This window comes from Hyperolius riggenbachi, chromosome 12 (assembly GCF_040937935.1).
Source record: "Hyperolius riggenbachi isolate aHypRig1 chromosome 12, aHypRig1.pri, whole genome shotgun sequence".
Classification (NCBI taxonomy): Eukaryota; Metazoa; Chordata; class Amphibia; order Anura; family Hyperoliidae; genus Hyperolius; species Hyperolius riggenbachi.
Window position 1 is genome coordinate 175,100,568 of NC_090657.1, and position 23,330 is coordinate 175,123,897.

At 46.5% G+C, this 23,330-nt stretch overlaps 1 protein-coding gene across 9 annotated transcripts in view; it reads right to left on the reverse strand.

The window, feature by feature from the left end:
• Positions 1-9,064: 9,064 nt before the first annotated feature.
• The window catches only part of PPDPF (pancreatic progenitor cell differentiation and proliferation factor), a 230,667-nt gene continuing 216,401 nt past the window's right edge, over positions 9,065-23,330 (reverse strand). For 8 of the 9 annotated variants that reach the window (XR_011025342.1, XR_011025348.1, XR_011025341.1 and 5 more), the window contains 2 exons: positions 16,766-16,856; positions 12,627-12,704 (listed from right to left, as the gene is read on the reverse strand). Coding sequence is in view for 1 of the 9 variants with exons in the window: in XM_068263703.1 (XP_068119804.1) it covers positions 9,338-9,443; positions 11,375-11,471; positions 12,627-12,704; positions 16,766-16,820 (336 nt within the window). In the remaining 8 variants the exon portion in view is untranslated. Of the gene's footprint in view, positions 9,444-11,374; positions 11,472-12,626; positions 12,705-16,765; positions 16,857-23,330 lie in introns of those variants that run through there. The other variant, XM_068263703.1, reaches the window with a different exon arrangement.

Genomic DNA, 23,330 nt, shown 5'->3' on the forward strand with positions numbered 1-23,330 from the left:
ACAAGGGCTCTGATTTCTCCTCCTTACCTTGATTTTTGAGCAGAGATAAAGACCATCCCACAAGCCAGCCCAAAACAATCCACTGTGATTCACTCAGGTGTCTCGTTAGCACGGATGGTCAATTACATTCTAATCACTTCCAGTTGGTGCAAATGTCATGTTTTAGGCCTCTTTTCCACAGACTGTTTCTAGGCAGTGACATTCCTCTCAAACTCTCACAACTGCTCACTGCTGCCTGATTACTGCTTGTCGCTGCCTGGCAACTGCTTGCTGAGCACACAGCTCAACAGTTTGTCCACAGACTGTTGAGCTGTGTGCTCAGCAAGCAGCAGGCAGCAGTGAGCAGTTAGCAGGCAGCAGCAAGCAGTTGTGGGAGTTTGAGAGGCATTTCACTGCCTTCCAACATTCCGTGGAAAAGAGGCCTTAGGGCTTGTTCACATCTAGGGCGTTTTCGATTTTTTTGTACTTATCCGTTAGCCGGGCGCATCCAGCAGGTGGCGACAAATCTCCACCAGAGTTACAGCTTTCCCTACTATCCATGGCAGCCTGGAGGGGGAATAGTAATTAGCGCCACCTGCCGGATGCGCCCGGCTAACGGATAAGTACCCAATTTATTTTTTGCGCCCTTGACTTTTAAAATCGCGAGTGTTTTTGCTCAATAGAAGGTGTAGAGAAATTGCAAAGTGCTTGAAAAAGCGCTTTGTATAGCGATTTCATGAATAAATACATTGTATTTATTCATTACCGGGTAAAAGAGTTCACTGACGTCAGGAAATGAAAAATGAATCGCTCTGCAAAAGTGCTTAGAAAAGTTTTTATAATCGCAAAGTGCAGGGAAGAGCCAAGGAAAAAACTCTTCGTAAATCGCTCAGCGCTTGTGATAGCGCTGGCGATTTATGATGTGAATACAGCCTTAGGGCCCATTCACACTTGCTGATTAATGCCAAAAAATCACTATTCACACCTGGCGATTTTTTGGCGATCGTGTCTTGCGCTTCTATAGCACTAAAACGCGATCGCCTGGAAAACGCCTGAAAATAGTGCAGGCTACGCGTTTGCGTTTAGCAGTTTTGGGCGATTTGCGGTGATTAGCGCAAACTGCCCAAATGAGAACGGGCCAATAGACTTTTATTGCCCTAGCGCTTTGAAAAGCGCGAGCGTTTGAGCGTTTTGCCGAAATCGCCAGCAAAACGCTCAAGTGTGAATGGGCCCTTTCACACGAGCAGTTAAAAGACTGTAGCACTCTCACAACTGCTTGCTGCAGCCTAGTAACTGCTCACTGCTGCTTGGTAACTGCTCACTGAGCACATACTTCAACTGCCCATATGAGGCCTCTTTTCCACAAACTGTTCAACTGTGTGCTCAGCAAGCAGTTGCCAGGCAGCAGTCAGCAGTTACCAGGCAGCAACAAGCAGTTACCAAGCAGCAGTCAGCAGTTGTGAGGGTTTGAGAGGCATTTCACTGCCTGTCAACAGTTCGTGGAAAAGAGGCCTCATATGGGCAGTTGAAGTATGTGCTCAGTGAGCAGTTACCAAGCAGCAGTGAGCAGTTACTAGGCTGCAGCAAGCAGTTGTGGGAGGACCTTAAAGGGCCCTTATGCAAGTGATTTATTAGGCCTCTTTTCCACGGACTGTTAATAGGCAGTGAAATGCCTCTCAAGCTCTCACAACTGCTCACTGCTGCCTGGCAACTGCACTTCCACGATTCAGCAAGTAGTGGGTACCAGGCCTCCGGCTTTCAGATTCATAGCTGTGAGCAGATTGAATAAACAGAAAGTTTTTTTTTATTTGTTTTTGTACCCAAGATGAATATACAAAAAAATGTTCCGTGAAACACTGATAAACAATCGTAGGCAATTTTCAACAAAAGTGGAGCATCACTTTAAGGGCCCGTTTCACACGGTGCAATCACTGCACGCAAACTGCAGCCAATGTTAATCAATGGATCCATTACCATTAACGCAAATTTCCAGTAGTAATGCAGTGCGGCTAAATTCATCGATCGCATGCTGCAGTTTTCTGCAGTTCGCATATGAGTTCCATGGGGGTTGCATTGACTTGAGCAGCATCGCGGCGCGACTGGAAGTGCATGTGGGTGTGTGCAGTGCGATGATCCCACCCCACGCGGGGCAATGCGGCCCGTGGAAATAGGCCCTAAAGGACAACTGAAAGACTAGGACTGAGACTACTAAAGGATAAGAACTGAGAATATGGAGGCTGCCATATTTATTTCCTTTTAAACTATACCAGTTGCCTGGCTGCCTTGCCGATCTATTTGGCTGCAGTAGTGTCTGAATCACACCAGAAACAAGCATGCAGCTAATCTTGTCAGATCAATAATGTCAGAAACACCTGATCTGCTGCATGCTTGTTCAGGGTCTATGGCTAAATGTACTAGAGGCCGAGGATAAGTAGGACAGGCAGGCAGCTGGAAATGCTGCATGCTTGTTCAGGGGCTGTGGCTAAAAATATTAGAGGCAGAGCATCAGCATGATAGCCAGGCATTGGTATTGCTTAAGGGCTCATTTCCACTATCGCGAATTCGCATGCGTTTTTCGCATGCAAATTCGCATAGCAATACAAGTGAATGGGACTGTTTCCACTTGTCAGGATTCCTGTGCGTTTTTCTGTGCAGAAAAAATTCGGATGGCAGAGCCATCAGAATTCGCATACCGCTATGCGAATCGCATACAATGCATTTAATAGGAAATTCGCATGCGGTTTGGGTATGCGAATTTTCATGCGAATTCGCATAGAAACAATGGAAAAAGCACACCAGCACTGCCATGGTTAAATTCGCATACATCGTCATCCATGCGAATTCGCATGCGAATTCGCATGAAAATTCGCATACACCCGCATGCGAAATTCGCATCCGCATGCGAATTTTTACCACGGCGATTTGCACCGCACAAGTGGAAATGCAGCCTAAAAGGAAATAAATATGGCAGCCTCCAAATCCCTCTCCCTTCAGTTGTCCTTTAACTGCAGGGACAGATCAGGAAATAAACTGATAAAGCAAGATCATTTATCGTTCAGTAGCTGCAGAAGTAAAACCACAATAGCTCTGAAAATCGCAGTGAAATTGCGACACTTCCATGATTCGGTAAATCATGGGCGCTTTGGGGTAATATCGTAGCGGGTTCCAGGCCTTCGCAGATTGCATGAACGTTTTCTTGTTTTGTTTGTTACCCTAAATTAATATACAATGGGCTCTATTCTCAAAGACTTCCCGCATGCGGTAAAGTACATGCGGGAAGTTTGCGACCAAAACACCGTCAAGTTGACACTCTCAAAATGTTCCGCATGTTTTTTCCGCATGCGGAAAAAATGCGGTAAAAGTGCGGGATTCATGCGGAAAAATTTCCGCAAAAGTCGGTATTTTCCGCAATAAAAAATCAATTCTCAAAACTGTTCAGGCGCATCATTTCGTCGTTATTTACCGTTTTTTTGATCACCTACAAGTAGTAGGTGATATATTTCGCATCCCATTGACTTTACTGAAGTCTGGAGGCTTAAGGGCTTTGCTTGCTGGACTTTAACTTTTTTTTTTTTTTAAACTCTTTTTCATGCGACCTTTTTACCGCATGATTCCCGCATGAATAATGGCTGTTTCCACATCTTTTTTCCCGCATGCGGAAAACATGCAGAAAATATTAGTAAATGTGGAAAAAATGCGTAGTTTACCGCTGGCGGAAATATAGCGGTAGAATTTTCCGGAAATTTTGGCTCTTTGTGAATAGAGCCCAAAATGTCCCGTAGATCACTGATAAACAATCTTGAGCAATTTTCAATAAAAGTGGAGCATCGCTTTAAATCAGGGTAGCGCAAACTGTACAATAGGGATGATCAGCGAGATGCAAATATTTCTGAGTTCATTCAGATTTATGTAAATTATTATGCAAATATATGCAGCTTGAGAATGGACCAATCAAGTCCCACCCAGGTTTATTGATTGGTCCATTTTCAAACAGCATATATTTGCATAAAAATTTACATAAATCTGCATTAACTCAGAAATATTTGCTTTTCATTGACCAGTTCTACTGTCCAAGCGGTTTCCTTTGGTTCGGAGTTCTGATTATCATTGCACTGGCCTGGCTGATATGATGAACATCAGGCTGGCTGTATATTTATGGAACAGGTAGAAGGGGGAGATCACTCCCCCCCTTCCCGAGACCTGACCAGCCCATGGAAACCGTGAAACAAACAATCCTCCCGGCACACAGTGTTCTGAGAAAGACCAAAAGTCCGGATCTGTATGCCAACATGTGCAGCCCAAGCCAGGAACATGATTATCTCCTAAGACTGTTGTATTTCTGTAAGGCCTCTTTTCCACGGATTGTTGATAGGCAGTGATAGGCTCCTCAAACTCTCCCAACTGCTCACTGCTGCCTGGTAACTGCTTGCTGAGCACACAGTTCAACTGCCAGTGGAAAAGAGGCCTTAAAGGGAACCTAAACCGAGAAGTATATGGATTTTTCCTTTTAAAATAATACCAGTTGCCTGACTCTCCTGCTGATCCTGTGTCTCCTGCTGAACCTTTAGACCTTTTTTCCATGGACTGTTGAACTGTGTGCTCAGCAAGCAGTTGCCAGGCAGCAGTGAGCAATTACCAGGCAGCAGCGAGCCGTTGGGAGAGGCATTTCACTGCCTATCAACAGTCCGTGGAAAAGAGGCCTTAGGGCTTTTTTCCAAGGACACAGTGGCGTAGCAATGGGGGTTGCAGAGGTGGCGACCGCATCGAGGCCCATCCTCTACTACAGTAATAGCTCTTTATTGGTCCTGTGCTGATAAGAATCACTTCTATAGATGCTTAGACGTGATTAGTAACCTTTCCCATTCCCTTCTTGCGCCTCTGACAACATATTTTTCTCATGAAATATTTTCAATGTGCGTGATTAGGGGTGTGTCAGGGGTGTGGCTAGAGGCATGGCAGGGTTGTGGCTTAAGTGTCCCTCTTTCTGATCTCAAAAAGTTGGGAGGTATGCAGCAGGCAGTTGTGAGAGTTTGAGAGGCATTTCACTGCCTAGCAACAGTCCGTTCAAAAGAGACCTTAAGGTGACCATAAATCTCTGGACTTGGCGGCTGATCGACCATCAGATTCCATAATTATTATCGAATTGGATGAAAATCATTGCTGGCAAGACATGCCCAATTGACGATGCGACTAATTGTTCACATATATCGATCAGACATGCTGGAAAATCTCAGGTTGACGTGCTTGATTAGGTGTGCGGTGATAAGGGCATGCAATAATCGCTAGCGACAAACACAACGGAAACTCCCAGCTGTCGTCCCCCCCTCAAGTGTTAGATGTACCCCCAAGTGCTTGTACATTAATACTTTACCTGTGTCAAGCTGTCCACCTCTGTGTCTGCAACCTTCTTCCCCAGTGGCACCCCAGGTATTGTGCCTGCTGGGATGGGTGTGTGACAAGCACATGCGGTGCCAATGAGGGAGAAGCGGCAGACACTAGGGGGAGAGCAGACAGATAAAGCATTAACCTCCCTGGCAGTAATCCCGAGCTTAGCTCGGGCTGGGATTCACTTACCCAGAGCGGTAAGCCCGAGCTCAACTCAGGCTGGCCAAAAAACGCTGCGCGCTGGCTTTTCCTTGGTCCCACGCGTGATCGTTGCTTCCAGCGGGACCCAGGCTTCTCCGCTCGGCCACTGGGATTCCCTTAGCTTCATTCTTCTTTCGGCCAATCAGGACAGCCAAGCGGTGGTTTGTGGCGTGATGTCATCAGGGGATTGGTAAAAAAAAAATTTGGACCCTGTGCCTGATCGTCCATCCGTGTGTATGTATATACTTACGATGTCTGCCTGGATTTTCACTACTCTCTGTCTGCCGCATGCACTGACATCTGTCTGGATTTTGGCTACCCGCTGCCTGCCGCCTGTACCGACGTCTGCCTGGATTTTCACTACTTTCTGCCTGCCTTCCGCACCGACGTCGGCCTGGATTTTGACTACTAGTCTCTGCCTGCCGCCTGCACTGACCTCTGTCTGGATTTTGACTAATCGGCGCACTTTGGTGTTTCTGCCTTGGGTGCTGAAGGACCATGTCTCAGCTCTGCCTGCACTGACCTCTGCCTGGATTTAGGCTAGTTATACACCAGGACGTTGCGTTTCGGGGACGTTATAGGGCACATAACGTGCACCTAACGCAACGCCTGGTGCTCTCTGGTGTGGACGTTGGAGTGAGCCGCGTTGTGCAGCTCACTCTGGCGTCCGTGATACGTACTCTTGGACGCATGCAGCATTACGTGGTCCCGCCCGGCCAATCGCCGCACAGAGCGAACGCTCCAGGAAGTAAACACTGCACATCACTGAGTGCAGTGAATATTAATTAGCTATGTGCCTGGCCGCTCTCCCCTCCTCCCCAACATGACTGAGCATGTGCAAACAGTCTAACGCGGCTTAGCTGCGGAGAACGCACAGCATGCAGCACTTTGCTGCGTTACAATGTAACGCAACGTGGGCAGTGTGAACAGCCCACTTGTGTTACATTGCTGTGCGTTGGGGGAGCGTTACAGGCTGCACTAACATGCGCCTGTAACGTCCCTGTGTGCAAAAAGCCTTATACTACTCTCTGCTTGCCGCCTGCACCGACATCTGCCAGGATTTTGACTACTCTCTACCTGCCTTTTTTTACAGTTTCACATTTTAAGTTTATTCATAAATGTAATTAATTCAACAATTTTGTGTCGTCTTTTATTTATTTGCAGAATGTCTACCAGGCTTTTATTCTGATACATTTTGGTAAGCTATGACTTAAGAATTGGAGGCTTAAAATTAAAAAAAAAAAAAAAAGTACCACTTTTGACTCATAATTCCAGACAGAAACGCACCTCCAGGAAGGTAAATGCATGGGCTACAGTGGGTCAGGCGGCGAGGTGGCGTCAACAGACAATTAATGAAAAAATTCTTGTTGAAATTGTTGGGGAATTGGCCTGCGGTTTATGGTGGCACCTTGGGCTAGGTTCACAGTGGAAGCTGCATTGCGTTCCCTGTAACAGCAGGAAGGCAACAGAACAGGAACGCCAGCGCTGCACATTTTCTGTGCGTTACTGCCGTTACGCCACAGCACTGGGACCATAGCCTAAGGATGGGTTCACACTTATTAAAAATTGTGTGCGAATTGAAAATTTGAGAAGACATTTTTCTACACACGCACACAATAAAAAAACCAATGAAGAATCACATTTCAGAACACTGAACCCGTTAAAGGATAACTGTAGTGAGAAGACTATGGAGGCTGCCATATTTATTTCATGTTACACAATGCCAGGCAGACCTTCTGGTCTATTTGGCTGCAGTAGTGACTGAATAACCCCAGAAACAAGTATGCAGCTTATCTTGTCTTATCTGACAGTGTCAGAAACGCCTGATCTGCTGCATGCTTGTTCAGGGGTTATGGCTAAAAGTATTGGGTCAGCAGGACAGCCAGGCAACTGGTGTTGATGGAAAGGAAATAAATATGGCTGCCTCCATATCCCTCTCGCTTCAGTTGTCCTTTAACCTCCCTAGCGGTAAGCCCGTGCTGAGCACGGGCTATGCCGCCGGGAGGCACAGCTCAGGCCCCGCTGGGCCGATTTGCATAATTTTTTTTTGCTGCACGCAGCTAGCACTTTGCTAGCTGCGTGCAGTGCCCGATCGCCGCCACTACCCGCCGATCCACCGCTATACGCGTTGCCGCAGCCGCCCCCCCCCCCAGACCCCGTGCGCTGCCTGGCCAATCGGTGCCAGGCAGCGCTGTGGGGTGGATCGGAGTCCCCTTTGACGTCACGACGATCGCCATGGCGACGGGGGAAGCCCTCCAGGAGATCCCGTTCTTTGAACGGAAACTCTCCGATCGCCGGCGGCGATCGGAGGGGCTACATGAAGAACATTTTTTTTAGAAACAAAAACAAACGTATTTGCTGCCCCCTGGCGGATTTTGACAAACCGCCAGGAGGGTTAAGGCAAGATAACCCCAGAGGTTTGTACCTAGTAACAAAATGGACTGCTCACTGCTGCTTGGTAGGTTCCCTTTAAAGGACACCCGAAGTGACATGTGACATGATGCGATAGACATGGGTTTGTACAGTGCCTAGCACACAAATAACTATGATGTGTTCCTTTTTTTCTTTCTCTGCCTGAAAGAGTTAAATATCAGGTATGTAAGTGGCTGACTCAGTCCTGACTCAGACAGGAAGTGACTACGGTGTGACTCTCACTGATAAGAAATTCCCCTTTTTATCTCTTTCTTGTTCTCAGACGCCATTTTCTGCTAGGAAAGTGTTTTATAGTTTGAATTTCTTATCAGTAAGGAACAAACTGTAGTCACTTCCTGTCTGAGTCATGACTGAGTCAGCCACTTACATACCTGATATTTAACTCTTTCAGACAGAGAAAGGAAAAAAAGAAACACAGCATAGTTATTTGTGTGCTAGGCCCTGTACATACACATGTCTATCTCATAATGTCACATGTCAGTTTGGGTATCCTTTAAATCTGTCAAGGATTGGTGAGGCTTAGTGCACACCAGAGCGGTTCTGCTGCGGTTTGCGATCCGCTTGCGGCTGCGGATCCACTAGGGTAATGTATTTCAATAGGCTGGTGGACACCAGAGCGGGAGGCGTTTTGCAGAAACGCATACTCCCGGGCTGCTGCAGATTTTGGATTGCGGATGCGTTTCTGCCTCAATGTTAAGTATAGGAAAAACGCAAACTGCTCGGAAAAACAGCACTTCAGAGCGGTTTGCCGGCGGTTTTTGTTACAGTAGCTGTTCAGTAACAGCTTTACTGTAACAACAAATGAAATCTACTACACCAAAAACTCTTCACAAAACCGCAAAATGCCAGCTGAAACGCTACAGAAAAAGAAAAAGTGTTTCAAAATCTGCTAGCATTTTGCGGATCTGCTAGCGATTTTTGGTGTGCACTAGGCCTGACTGATGTGTTTTTCAAGGTAAATACAGAGGACAGGAAAAGCTCGTGAGACGTCTTGAATGCGCAAACCACCTCAAGTGATTAAATTAAAAAAAAACATATGAAAGTAATAAAACATACCACACCGGTATTGAAGGCTGCCCAACTTTATTAGACAAGTACAAATAAAAACAAGGCCTCATAGACTGGGGGTACCAAACAAACAATTAAGAATGTTTCAGTATCACGGATGTAGTAAAAACAACATTTTTTGTTAATTTTTTTCCATAAAAAAAACAAATAAGGTCCATGACTAAAGCTATGGCAAGGGCAGCCTTGCAGGGAGGGGAATGGGGGTGGGGTGGTGGGGGATGGGCTCCGCCACCCAGCGTCTATCCAGTGAGGAGGGGAATGCATGGCGGGGTTAGGCAGAGGCGCTGGAGTCAGACTTGGTCTCGACTTGCTTCCTCACTGGATCCTGAGCCAGGCCACAAGGGAAAAAGCCATTGGTCATGCTGAAGCTTCCTGAGCTGGAGGGAGAAGAGAGAGAAAGGATTAGATTAAGAACACAAACAAGTTAGATAATGGTGTGCAAATTGTAAAAATGCAAAAATGACAACGATTAACATAGATGTATTCAAACTGCTGTCTACTCTAAAAAGGCGAGGAAAGGAGTTCAAGACAGAGGTTGCAGCCATTAAAAAGTCTTGGAGTTGTGCACGCGAAGACGCTATGGTGACAGTCAGTGATGTTAGGAGGTCAATGATGGAGCAGCAAGGGTATTGAGGGGATATTGTATGTAGGTCAGAAAGCCAGAGGAGGCCAGGAACATAGGAAACCACAGTAGTTAGAAATTGGGAGCCATTGTACATAGGAGCCATTGTACATATTTGTGGAAAAGAAAGGAGGGGTGGGAGGAGCCAGAGAAAAGATTTGCAGAGTAGAGCAGCAGATGAGGAGGGGTGGGTGGAACCAGTGTAGAGATTTGCAGAGAGGAGCAGCAGAGGAGGTATGGTGTGAGGAGTGAGTGTAGAGATTTGCAGAGAAGAGCAGCAGAGGAGGAGGGGTGGGTGGAGCCAGTGTAGAGATTTTCAGAGAGAAGCAGCAGAAGAGGCATGGTGTGAGGAGTGAGTGTAGAGATTTGCAGAGAGGAGCAGGGGTGGGTGGAGCCAGTGTAGAGATTTGCAGAGAGGAGCAGCAGTTGAGGAGTGGTAGATGCTGTTCACCTTCCCTATAATATAGTACATACTGCTCATCCTCCCCCCATAGAAGAGTACAGGCTGCCCCCTTCCATCTCTACAGGACAAGCTGCTTAGCCCCCCCCCCACCCCTTTACATAAGAGTATGGACTGCTCATCCTCCCCCTCACCTCCATAGGCAAGTACAAACTGCTCATCCTCCCCTTTTCCATAACACAGAACATACCAACCTACAGGGAGTCCTGCTAGCGGACCGGTACATGCAATGCTGGGGACCCATCACCCAGCAAGGTGATCTAAACTCTTTTGGGAGACAAATAAAGTAGAACAGTGTACAGCTCCAGCCCTTCATCTATAATAACATCACCAAGTGGAAGAGTCTGTAAGAAAATGACTCGCTGTCCCCGCCTACATGGCTTGCAGGCAGAAACGTGCAGACTTTATTTCTGGCTGCTAGCAGAGTATGTGGGTGGATGCTGAACACCATTTAATATATAGACACACTGGTCTATATACATGAGAGCGTGCAGACTGGCAAGAAGTGACAGGGCTCCTGGCCATGTCACATCCCCGTGTAGGAGGTGTCTGCTGCCCACAACATGAGACTAAGCAGACTTGATCTATGACCCTGGAGGTCCACAAGTTCCCCTGCCCAATCAGACTTGATCTAGGACTTGGGAGGTATCCACAAGTTGCCCCCGCCCATCAATGTTCTCTGTGGACCCCCATGCTTTGTAGTTACACCTTTGTGTCAAAGTCTGAATTTCTTGAGTCAAGAGGCAAAAAAGGAAACCTGTTGCATTCACCCCCACACCCAAAAACCCTCAGGCACTTAGCAGTGAGTGTACGTGAGTAAAGAGTATATATATATATATATATATATATATATATATATATATATATATATATATATATATATATATATATATATATATCTATCTATATCTATATCACAGTCACTATTCGTCGGAGGGAATTGTCCTCTCTGCAACAATGAAATTACACTAGAAATGCAAGGGGAATTATCTGGCTTCCTGTACAGACTTGGGGGAGGAGTTTTGCCTAAAGGAGAGCTCCGATGTCCATAAGTCATCCAGATTACAAAAACCGGTATGTTGGGTGGAAACGTGAGCAGACATGTCAGGAGGTAATCAGGGTGAAGCTGCATGATGGCCACATGTTTGAGGATCTAATCCTATGAGGAGTCATACAACCGTTATGGACATCCACTCATGCACCCAAGGCCCATTCAGTCTACTTACTTCTCTGGTGATTCAGAAACAGTGGTCATAACGGGATGTGCGGGTTTGCCGAAGAAGAAGCTGGCCCACCAGTGGCCGGGATCAGACTTCGGGAGACCTGCGAAGGAGGAAAGGCTTAGGACTATCAAGGCATAAGTCACACAACAAGAACAAAAAACTGGAACTATAAAGTAAACTATAAAGTTATTTGCATATCTGCTCTCCCCTACTTTCCCTCCATGGGAAATAGAGACTTTTCTTTTAATAAAGCCTATTTTCTTACCCTAAATAACTGTTTCTATTTCCATATGGCAGGGATTCAAACTCCAGTCCTCAAGGGTAGACATTTTTTGGCACAGTTCTAATGAATTGCTGGAACTGAATCAGGAAACGTGTGGTTCAAAAGGCTGGGTTTTAGGCAAGGCCACAAAGGCCATGGACTCGGGCACCAGGAAGCGAGGGGCGGGAAGTGGGCTGGCACAATTAGGCAGTTAAACTGTCAAACATGTAAACTGCATCAGTCTGTGGCTGACTTGCTTCCACAGGGATGAGCAGTGGAGCACTGGTCCTGTGCTCCCCCCATCCTGTGCATTGCTCTAACGGCGGGGTTGTTGACAGTGGGCCTTGGGCAGTAAAATGTTCAAATCCGGCCCATCAAGTAGAACACATTTATCAGTCCATCTTAAACACTGGCATGGATATGGCCTTGGAGGACTGGAGTTGAACATCTGTGCCCTATGGCCATGGTTTCTAAACTAGAGAGTACAAGTGAAATAGGAGTGTCTAGAAGATTTCAGGATGGCTCCTTCCCTCCTTCAGAATTTTATTGTGTTATTTTATTATTCCCTCCCCCAGCCACCATGCAAGTTCATTTGTGTGGGAGTAGCTGGGTGGATTATGGGAGGTGACAAGCTCAGTAGTTGAAATGGTCAATGAGATACTAATAATTCAGACTATTATGTATAATTGGCGTTGGAGAGGAGAAATTATTAATCTGCCCAAGACTCTTAAAAAGGGCCTGAGGACATGTTTGAGAACCTCTGGTCTGATCTGGGTTTGGAGTAATTTTCGAGCAACTAAGATTAAATCTCAACCACACAAGTTGCAAAATGGTTCTCCTCCTCTTATCGTACTGATGTAAACACGAGAGCAAGTCGCACATTATCTGGTCAATGTCAACAGGAGGAGGGCACGCCCCCAGTAGGAGTATGGCGCACACCCACCATGGAAGGTCACGACCCACGTGAGGTCACCCAAATGTCACGGCACTCACCTGGGTGGTGAGGAATGACCTCTCCGGAGTAGTCCACGCTGCCACAAGAGCTGTTACTAGAGGTGGATCCCAGGCGTCCTATACAAAAAAAACACAAAGACAATCCCATCAACCACGTGACTCCATAATGACCTAGAACTCTACAGCCAGCAATGGGAACACCGCAGATGAGTCCATGCAGGTTACACAACCACAAGTTAATAAGTGATAAAAGACGACCAAAACATACATTGCAAAAGCATAACAGTACACAAACGTAAAATCTATATCCACAGTACACCTGAGGACGGAGACCCATCTCTAGCCGCTTTTATATTTGTCCCTTTCTTGAGTTTTAACAATAAAAACAATGCATTCTACTTATGTGATCATTAGCCCCACCAAAGAAATTGCAATGAGCAAATCCCAGCTACTACCAGCTGATCAGAAGCAGTGTATATTATTCAGTGGTGATTTGCTAGCTCTCGCTACCACCTCCAGGTGAAGCTACCTAGGTGCCCTCTCTAAGTATCTGGCAAAAAAAAAAATTTACTTTAAGAAGATTTTTCCACTTCCTGTCTGTGCAGGAAGTAAGGCTTAGTTCACACCTAAAAGGATGTCCAGTCCTGTCAGTTTTTGAAAGTTGGCATCAGTTTTTATGTTTCTATAAAAAGGTGTACATTTCCATCAGGTAAAACTAATAGAAAACAGATGCAAAAAACTGACAGGACAGTACTGGACTGGCCCAGAAATGTACAGATTTACGTGAGATTTTCACAAAGACACTTGACAAGATAGAAACCTAACATTATATTGCACATTTGATAGACCTTATTTTAAGCAGTATAAAAATGCAGCAGTAAATAATTATATAAACATTTTAAGGGTTTGTTCACACTGTGAGGGCTGGAACCCACAAGAGCGGTTTTTTGAGCATTTTGGCAGCGCTGCGATACGCTAGCATTTTGCCAAAACGCTCAGCTGATGTTAATGGATGGGGCAACTTCCACAGGAGCGTTTGCGTTTCCCAGAAACGCAAACGCAGGACCTGCAGCATTTTGGGAGCGTTAGCGCTTCAATGTAAAGTATTGAAACGCTAGCAGAAACGCTCAGCAAAACCTAAACTGAGCGGTTTTGCTAGCGTTTTGCGGTTCAGCACACTGTAACAAAATTAAAAATAATTCACAGGACCAATCAGGATAAAAACGCAAAACGCTACACAACCGCTGAGCAAAAAAATACACTGTTGCAAAACACGACCGAAAACGTGCATGAATCCGCTTGCAAACCGCTCAGACAAAACACTAGCGGTTGCGTTTTGCGTTTGCGGATTTCAGTGGGTTCCAGGCCTGAGAGTTTGTTTTTTTTAAGCGCTGGCGATTAAGAAAAAAAAAATTATATATAAAATATATATAAATGCGCTTCTGCAATGTTGCTCAATGTGAGTGTTCTTACTTGAGCGACGAGCTTCCTTTCCAATCGCAAACGCGGCTCCTGCACCAATTCCTGAGCTTTTGCGCTTTAATACAAAGTATAGGGAAATCGCAAAGCACTTGAAAAAGCGCTTTGCCCATCGCTTTTAAAAATACATACATAGTATTTATTCAGTCCAAGGTCAAAGAGTTTACTTCCTGAGCGTCATCAGGAAGAAAAACTACATCGCCGGACAAAAGCGCTTAGAAATGCGCTTACCAAAGCTTAAAGGGGTTCTGTGGGGGTTCCTGAGAAGAAAAACAGACCCTTACCTTGGGCTTCTATCAGCCCCGTGCAGCGGTAATGTCCCACGCCGTCCTCCTCCCATCTGCTATTCTCCGCCGCCGGCCCCGGTCTAAGCGGCATGGGATCCAACTGCGGCTGCGCTACAGTGGCCGCGCACCCGCTCGCTTCCGCCTGCGTCATCGGAAGCTTACTGCGCAAGCGCAGTACAAGGCTCCGTTGTACTGCGCCTGCGCAGTAAGCCTCAGATGACGCGAGCGGAGGCACGGCAACGCGCATTATTCGTCTGTGTGACAGCCGAATAATAGCCCGGTGCCGGCTGCGGGGAACGGCAGATGGGAGCAGGACGGCGTGGGACATTACCACTGCAGGTGGCTGATAGAAGCCCAAGGTAAGTGGCAGTTTTTCTCCTCAGGAACCCCTACAGAACCCCTTTAAATCTCTGAAAGCGAAGGGAAATCACTTTCGAAAGCGCTTGAACTAGCGACTTATAATGTGAACTAGGCCTAAAGGACAACACTTTAAAGGCCATATTCTTTCCTTTTACACAATACCAGTTGCCTGGCAGACTTGTTGATCTATTTGGCTGCAGCAGTGTCTGAAAAACACCAGGAACAAACATGCAGCTAATCTTGTCAGATCCGATAATAATGTCAGAAACACCTGATTTGCTGCATGCTTGTTCAGAGGCTAGGGCTAAAAGTATTAGAGGCAGAGGATCAGCAGGGCTGCTAGGCGACTGGCATTGCTTAAAAGGAAATAAATATGGCAGCCTCCATATTCCTCTCACTCCAGTTGTCCTTTAAAGTTAAAGTAAAAACGTAGTATAGGAAAACCACTATGTAGATATTTAGATAGATAGATGATATAAATTGGAATAGAAGGATATAGTAAAGGAATATGAAATGTAGAAAGACGGATAGGTAGATAATAGGGTGGGGACGAGGGGTTCTAAAGCTATAGTCCAGAGGACTGAGGCAAAATTAGTATGTATGTATGTTTTGATCTTAGTTAAAGTGGACCTGAACTCTTGCACAGGACAGAAGAAAAACAAAGAAATGCACCCTGTATGTATTTAGAGAGTTTAGCTTGTCTAATTACCTGCATCTGTGACTAATCACAAGTATAATTTGATCTCTCAGCTGTGTTGCTGGTTGCCTCAGCATAGCAGCTAATTTGTAAACCTAGGATATTAACTCCAGGTCTGCTTCCATGAAAGCAGGAAGTAGACATTGCAGACTTATTGCAGGATTTATATCAGCTGTAAGAAAGAAATGTTTTTCTTTAAAGGGAACCTTAACTAAATGGGGGTTAAAGAGTTTCACTTACCTGGGGCTATTACCAGCCCCCTGCAGCAGTCCTGTGCCCTCGGAGCCGCTCTGGAATCCTCCGGTCACCCGCTGTCACTTAGTTTCGTTTTTGACGACTCACCAGTCGGCCGGCCGCCATGCGTATTATTGGACGCATTCTATACCGCAATTAGCGCTGTTGCGGACCGCAACACAAACAAAAATACGCGTTGCCGCATTCCGCACGCGTAGATATGCGACAACGCGTATTTTTGTACGCGTTGCGGTCCGCAACAGCGCTAATTGCAGTAGAGTATGCGTTCAATAATACGCATGGTGGCCGGCCGACTGGTGAGTCGTCAAAAACGAAACTAAGTGACAGCGGGGGACCGGAGGATTCCAGAGCGGCTCCGAGGGCACAGGACTGCTGCAGGGGGCTGGTAATAGCCCCAGGTAAGTGAAACTTTTTAACCCCCATTCAGTTAAGGTTCCCTTTAAGCCTGCTTTCACAGTGAGACACGCACGTTAGAGCAGCCTGTAACGCATCCCAACTCACAGCAATGATTAATCAATGGGCTGTTCACAGTGCTCACGTTGCGTTACATTGTAACGCAGCACTTAAGTTCAAAGTGCTGCATGCTGTGCGTTATGCGCGGCTAAGCCACGTTAGACTATTTGCACATGCTCAGTGGTGTTGGAGGAGGAGGTCTTCCCTCCTCCTCCTCGGCCAGGCACATGGCTAACTAATATTCATTGCACGGTGTGATGTGCAGTGTTTACTTCCTGGAGCGCCGCTCTGTGCAGCGATTGGCTGGCGGGACCACGTGATACCGCATGCGTTCAAGAGTACGCATCACGGACGCCAGAGTGAGCTGCACAACGCGGCTCACTCTGACGTCCACATCCAAGAGCACCAGGCGTTGCGTTAGGGGCACGTTTAAGTTTGTGACTATAGCTCTTTTGCTTTAGTTCCTACACTACTAGGGCAGGGGACCAGTATGAGCTCACTTAGTGCAGTTGTAGACTGGTAAGAGGTGCAAGTTGCCCCTTTACTAGTCCACATGGAGATTAGCGATACATTGTAACACACAGAAGCTATAAAGAAGGCAATTTTTTAACATCTGAGTTCCCTTGGTCCCCACTACAGATACTCACTGCGGTAGTAATCATGAGTTGCGACGAGAGAACCACTTGATGGAATGGATGCCATGTTTCAAACCTTTCTGTACTTAAGAAGATGTAAACCCTGGAAAGAGACAGAAGGGCAAAGTGAGCAGTACACAGTGTCAGCAACATCCAGCACACTACAAGATCAACAGGTGAGGACAAATATGTACAGTATATACTGATAGAGCAGAGTGTGCTGTACACGCAGATAGGCATCTAGTATAACAAGTTAGAACTCTTTACTGAAGCAAAACATGCAAAGATCATACACCAACATCAGGAAGTGCAGCTTACCGTACTTAGGACAGAGAGAGGAATACAGAATATCACAATAACAAAGAGATTATCTATGCACAGTGACATCTTGTGGTTGTTGTACTATACTGCAGTTTAGGCAGTAATCATGTTGATACTCCAACATATAGGATATACATAATGAACTTATTCATGCAGCTAATCAATCATGTGGCAGCAGTGCAATGCAAATACGGTTGAGATCAAATACCTACTATCTTATGACTGTGCCAGACGAGCTGGTTTAAATATTTTTGTAAGTGCTGATCACTAAGATTATCACACACCACAATCTACAGAGTTCACTATGAATGGAATGGAAAGCATCCGGTGAGCTGCAGTTCTACAGACAGAAACATCTTGCTGATGAGAGGTCTAAGATTGGCCTAAACTGACAGAAAGGCTACCGTAACTCTTTACAAAAAGGTGGCAACCAGAAAACCCATCTCAGAAAGCTCAACATATTGCACTGTGTCAGGTTCCACTGCTTATACAGAGAGACCCTACCCAGTATTAGTACAGTGTTCCTAATAATGGGAGACCCTACCCAGTATTAGTATAGTGCTCCTAATAAAGGGAGGCCCTACCCAGTATTAGTATAGTGTTCCTAATAATGGGAGACCCTACCCAGTATTAGTATAGTGCTCCTAATAAAGGGAGGCCCTACCCAGTATTAGTACAGTGTTCCTAATAATGGGAGACCCTACCCAGTATTAGTATAGTGCTCCTAATAAAGAGAGGCTCTACCCAGTATTAGTATAGTGTTCCTAATAAAGAGAGGCCCTACCCAGTATTAGTATAGTGTTCCTAATAAAGAGGCCCTACCCAGTATGAGTATAGTGTGTGTTCCTAATAAAGAGACGCCCTGCCCAGTATTAGTATAGTGTTCCTAATAAAGAGAGGCCCTACCCAGTATTAGTATAGTGTTCCTAATAAAGAGAGGCCCTACCCAGTATTAGTATAGTGTACCTAATAAAGAGAGGCCCTACCCAGTATTAGTATAGTGTTCCTAATAAAGAGAGGCCCTACCCAGTATTAGTATAGTGTTCCTAATAAAGAGAGGCCCTACCCAGTATTAGTATAGTGTTCCTAATAAAGCTTGGTGTAATTGCCTTCTTAACCACTTGCCGACCGCACACTCATAACGTGCGTCGGCAAAGTGGCAGCTGCAGGACCAGCGACGCAGTACTGCGTCGCCAGCTGCAGCCTAATTAATCAGGAAGCAGCCGCTCGTACGAGCGGCTGCTTCCTGTCAAATCACGGCGGGGGGCTCCATGAATAGCCTGCGGGCCGCCGATGGCGGCTCGCAGGCTAGATGTAAACACAAGCGGAAATAATCCGCTTTGTTTACATTTGTACGGCGCTGCTGCGCAGCAGCGCCGTAAGGCAGATCGGCGATCCCCGGCCAATCAGCGGCCGGGGATCGCCGCCATGTGACAGACCACATCCTGTCACTGGCTGCACAGGACGGATAGCGTCCTGTGCAGCCCGGAACACCAGGGGGAGGCAGCAGGTAGGAGAGGGAGGGGGAATTTCGCCGCGGAGGGGGGCTTTGAGGTGCCCCCCCCGCCACCCACAGCAGGCAGGAGAGATCAGACCCCCCCAGCACATCATCCCCATAGGGGGGAAAAAAGGGGGGCAATCTGATCTCCCTGCCTGCACCCTGATCTGTGCTGGGGGCTGCAGAGCCCACCCAGCACAGATCAATCAAACCAGCGCTGGTCCTTAAGGGGGGGGTAAAGGGTGGGTCATCAAGTGGTTAAAACAGAAGGAAATTTGCAATAATTCAGTTATAAATGAACATTTGTGGTTACCCACAATGCACACCTACTAAATATGCAAATTATCCCTTTCCGTCCTTGAACCTTGAGTGAGAAAAAAAAAATTGAGTTTTACTCACCTGGGGCTTACCTCAGTCCCCTGCAGCTGATCGGTGCCCACGACGAGTCGCTCTGATGCTCCGGGTCCCGCTGGCGGCCACTTCCGGTTTCGCCGTCAGGACCCGTCAGGCTGGGGAACGCGGCTGATACTACGCGTTCCCAGCCAAAATAGCACCCCTATGCGGCCATATGTCCGCATAGGCACCCGTATGCGGACATATGGCCGCATAGGGGTGCTATTTTGGCTGGGAACGCGTAGTATCAGCCGCGTTCCCCAGCCTGACGGGTCCTGACGGCGAAACCGGAAGTGGCCGCCAGCGGGACCCGGAGCATCAGAGCGACTCGTCGTGGGCACCGATCAGCTGCAGGGGGCTGAGGTAAGCCCCAGGTGAGTAAAACTCAATTTTTTTTTCTCACTTAAGGTTCACTTTAAGCCAAGCAAGCATCCAGAACCGCTGGTTTATAGCAAGCCCATAGCTTTAAGTTTTACACAGCCATACCACACCCACATGTAGACAGCCTGTTTCGGACTTTTGGTCCTCATCAGTACATGGCAGGGATTGATAAGGCTGTATGAAATAGGGCTTGGTCTATACAGCCTTATCAATCCCTGCCATGTACTGATGAGGACCAAAAGTCCGAAACAGGCTGTCTACATGTGGGTTTGGTATGGCTGTGTAAAACTTAAAGCTATAGGCTTGCTATAAACCAGCGGTTCTGGATGCTTGCTTGGCTTAAAGAGAACCCGAGGTGTGTTTAAAGAATGTTATCTGCATACAGAGGCTGGATCTGCCTATACAGCCCAGCCTCTGTTGCTATCCCAAACCCCACTAAGGTCCCCCTGCACTCTGCAATCAGACATAAATCACAGTGGGCTGTGTTGACATCTGTAGTGTCAGTCTCGGCTGCTCCCCCGCCTCCTGCAGAGCTCTGCTCCCTGCCCCCGTCCCTTCCCTCCAATCAGCAGGGAGGGAAGGGATGCAGGCGGGGACTGGAGTTCTGCAGGAGGCAGGAAGAGCAGCAGACTGACACTATAGAGATAAACACAGCCAGCTCTGACAAGCTGTTTGTCAGCAGCGTGGCTGTTATTTATGAGGGATTGCAGAGTGCAGGGGGAGCTTAGGGGGGTTTGGGATAGCAACAGAGGCTGGGCTGTATAGGCAGATCCAGCCTCTGTATGCAGATAATATTCTTCAAACCCACCTCGGGTTCTCTTTAACAAGGGCGGAATGGGATAATTTGCATATTTAGTAGGTGTGCATTGTGGGTAACCACAAATGTTCATTTATAACTGAATTATTGCAAATTTCCTTCTGTTTTAAGAAGGCAATTACACCAAGCTTTGCTTTTTTAGTGGGAGGGCTTTTTGGTTCCTTTCATCCCCCTATACATTCCTAGTAGTTTGGGTCACCCTGAGCTGCTTGGTTACTCTGTTGTTCCTAATAAAGGGAGGCCCTACCCAGTATTAGTATAGTGTTCCTAATAAAGGGAGGCCCTACCCAGTATTAGTATAGTGTTCCTAATAAAGGGAGGCCCTACCCAGTATTAGTATAGTGTTCCTAATAAAGGGAGGCCCTACCCAGTATTAGTATAGTGTTCCTAATAAAAAGGGAGGCTCTGCCCAGTATTAGTATAGTGTTCCTAATAAAAAGGGAGGCTCTGCCCAGTATTAGTATAGTGTTCCTAATAAAAAGGGAGGCTCTGCCCAGTATTAGTATAGTGTTCCTAATAATGGGAGACCCTACCCAGAATTAGTATAGTGTTGGGAAGTGATTGCTCAGTGAATGTATATACTGGAAGCAGTGTCAGCGGTTTTATTGTCTCTTGTACCCTTGCAGGCTGGGAGTGTCCTGTTTACACTGGTAGAGGTAGAGTTGGTTCAGGCTTTGCAGGGAGAGGTCAGTGAGTGCAGGGCTGTCTGACAGGCGCAGAAATAAGACACTGCCGTTTATATTTAAAGTGCCTTCTGTGTGCGCTGATATTTATTGTCCCAGAAATAGGATGGTATTAGCTTTCCATGTAGTGGGATTTAGAATCTAGTGGGCTGCTATTAGAAATGCCTCTCATTCTTAATCCTGACATTTGATGCAGATTTCTGTAGCTCTCCTCCAGCATGACCCAGATTTTTGTTCTTTCATGCTTCACAGTAAAAGATATCTACCCTGCCTTTGAGTGCAATGTGTCTTGTGCAAACGTCTCAGCACCTGAGTCTCAAACCCTCGGTGTCAAATTATATACAATTACATTAGTAGGTTAAGCAGTGCAGATTATATTATATTAGTGGGTCACTCAGTACTAAAGAGATGGGGACAGGAGAACTAGGGAGAGCTCTGGTCACTCCCAGTTCCAGCATGGCTAGGCTGGGCCGATTTGTGATCAGATCAAGAAATGGTGATTTTATCAGTTTCTGCAGTTAAGCATCAATGCTCAGATTGATTATTAAAAGGAATGCCCACATTTGAAAGGTTATCTTATTTCCAAGAAGGCTTCTGCAACTAAAAAAAAACAAAAACAACAACAAATGTGAGGCTTTATAAATGGAGGCGTGACCAATAAAACCGATGCCTGCAGCTCAGGGGGTCTGTGCTACAGGAAGTAGTGATCACTCAGACCGAGTCCCCTGCGAAGATCAATGGCTGCAGCTCAGGGGGTCTGTGCCACTGGAAGTAGTGATCACAACTCAGACCGAGTGCCCTGAGATCACTACTTCCTGTGGCACAGACCCCCTGAACAGGCATCGATCTTCTCAGGGCACTCGGTCTGAGGTGTGAAGATCGATGCCTGCTGCTCAGAGGGTCTGTGCCACAGGAAGTAGTCATCCCACTGCAGACCGAGTCCCCTGAGAAGATCAATGCCTGCAGCTCAGGGGGTCTGTGCCACAGGAAGTAGTGATCACACCGCAGACCAAGATCCTTGAGAAAAATCAATGGAAGACATCGGTTGTAAGGGATGTGTGTTATTGTGGGACATCTTTACACATGCTAATGTAGACTATCACCTTAAACAGTCATGAATGATTGGATGAAAAACAATCTTGAAGTAGGTTTGTATGTACTGTACTCTGCAACAGCACTTCGAGGAAAAAGTATTTCTTGTTTGTGGAAAAATGTGTCTGAAATTCAGTCACCCCAGAACTGGCCACAAGCCTGGAAGAACTCTGCTATGTGTCTGTGGGAGGCCGAACAAACCTGCAACCCACATAGGAAGAGTGTAGCAGGCAAAAGTGATACTCACCAAGAGGCTGGCTACTCTTCTTGGTTAGCATACAAATTGTATGCAATTCAGAACCACACACACACATCATTCAACTAATGCGATCGATTTTACCCTATTTCCCCCCCCCCCCCCCCCCCCCAAAAAAAAAAAAAAAAAAAAAAATTTGTCGATCAAAGAGAACCATCAATATTCTGAGAAAAATGGTTTTTAAACCGTCATTTTTCTGAGTTTAAAAAACATTTAAAGTAGACTTTCTCAAAGACAAGGTCTTTTTGAAAAATCCTTTTGACTCGTTTGCGAAATTATGCTTATTTATTATGGCCATGAACAAAATTATGTTTTTTTACCCCGAAATTTTGCATTACGATTTCACGCTGAAATTATGACTAGATGAAATATGTCTAAATGGTGTGGGGATCATTTCTAGCTAAGCATGATGGTCTGTACACATAATCCTCATCATTTTAAAGGGAACCCGAGGTGAAAGATATATGGAGGCTGCCATATTTATTTCCTTTTAAACAATACCAGTTTCCTGGCCGTCCTGCTGATCTGTTTGGCTGCAGTAGTGTCTGAATCACACTAGAAACAAGCATGTAGCTAATCTTGCCAGATCTGACAATTATGTCAGGAACAACTGATCTGCTGCATGCTTGTTCAGGGGCTATGGCTAAAAGTATTAGAGGCAGAGGATCAGCAGGGCTGCAGTGCCAGGCAACTGGTATTGCTTAAAAAGAAATACATATGGCAGCCTCTATGATCAACCGCTCGCTTCAGTTGTCCTTTAACCAGTTCCGGATCGACGCAGTCGAAATCTGCGTCCTGCATTTGGCTGCATGGATCTGACGGTACGTAGATTTCAACACTCATCGCCACGTGGTTTTGCTGTTCCCGCTGCTGTCTCTCCACCGCAGATCACTCGCCCTGCCGTCTATATGACGGCAGAGCTATTTGAGCTAGTCAGGCGCATTTTTCATTGGCTCCTGACCCTGTCATCACTGTAAGCCAATCCCATTGGCTTAAATTGATTGACAGGGTCAGGAGCCAATGAAAGCGGCTCCTGACCGGCGCACAGCTCTGCGGTCACAGGGACGGCAGAGAGAGGAACCTGCGGCGGGGACAGAACGGCGTGACTGGCGGGGACTCCTCAGCAAGCGCCATTT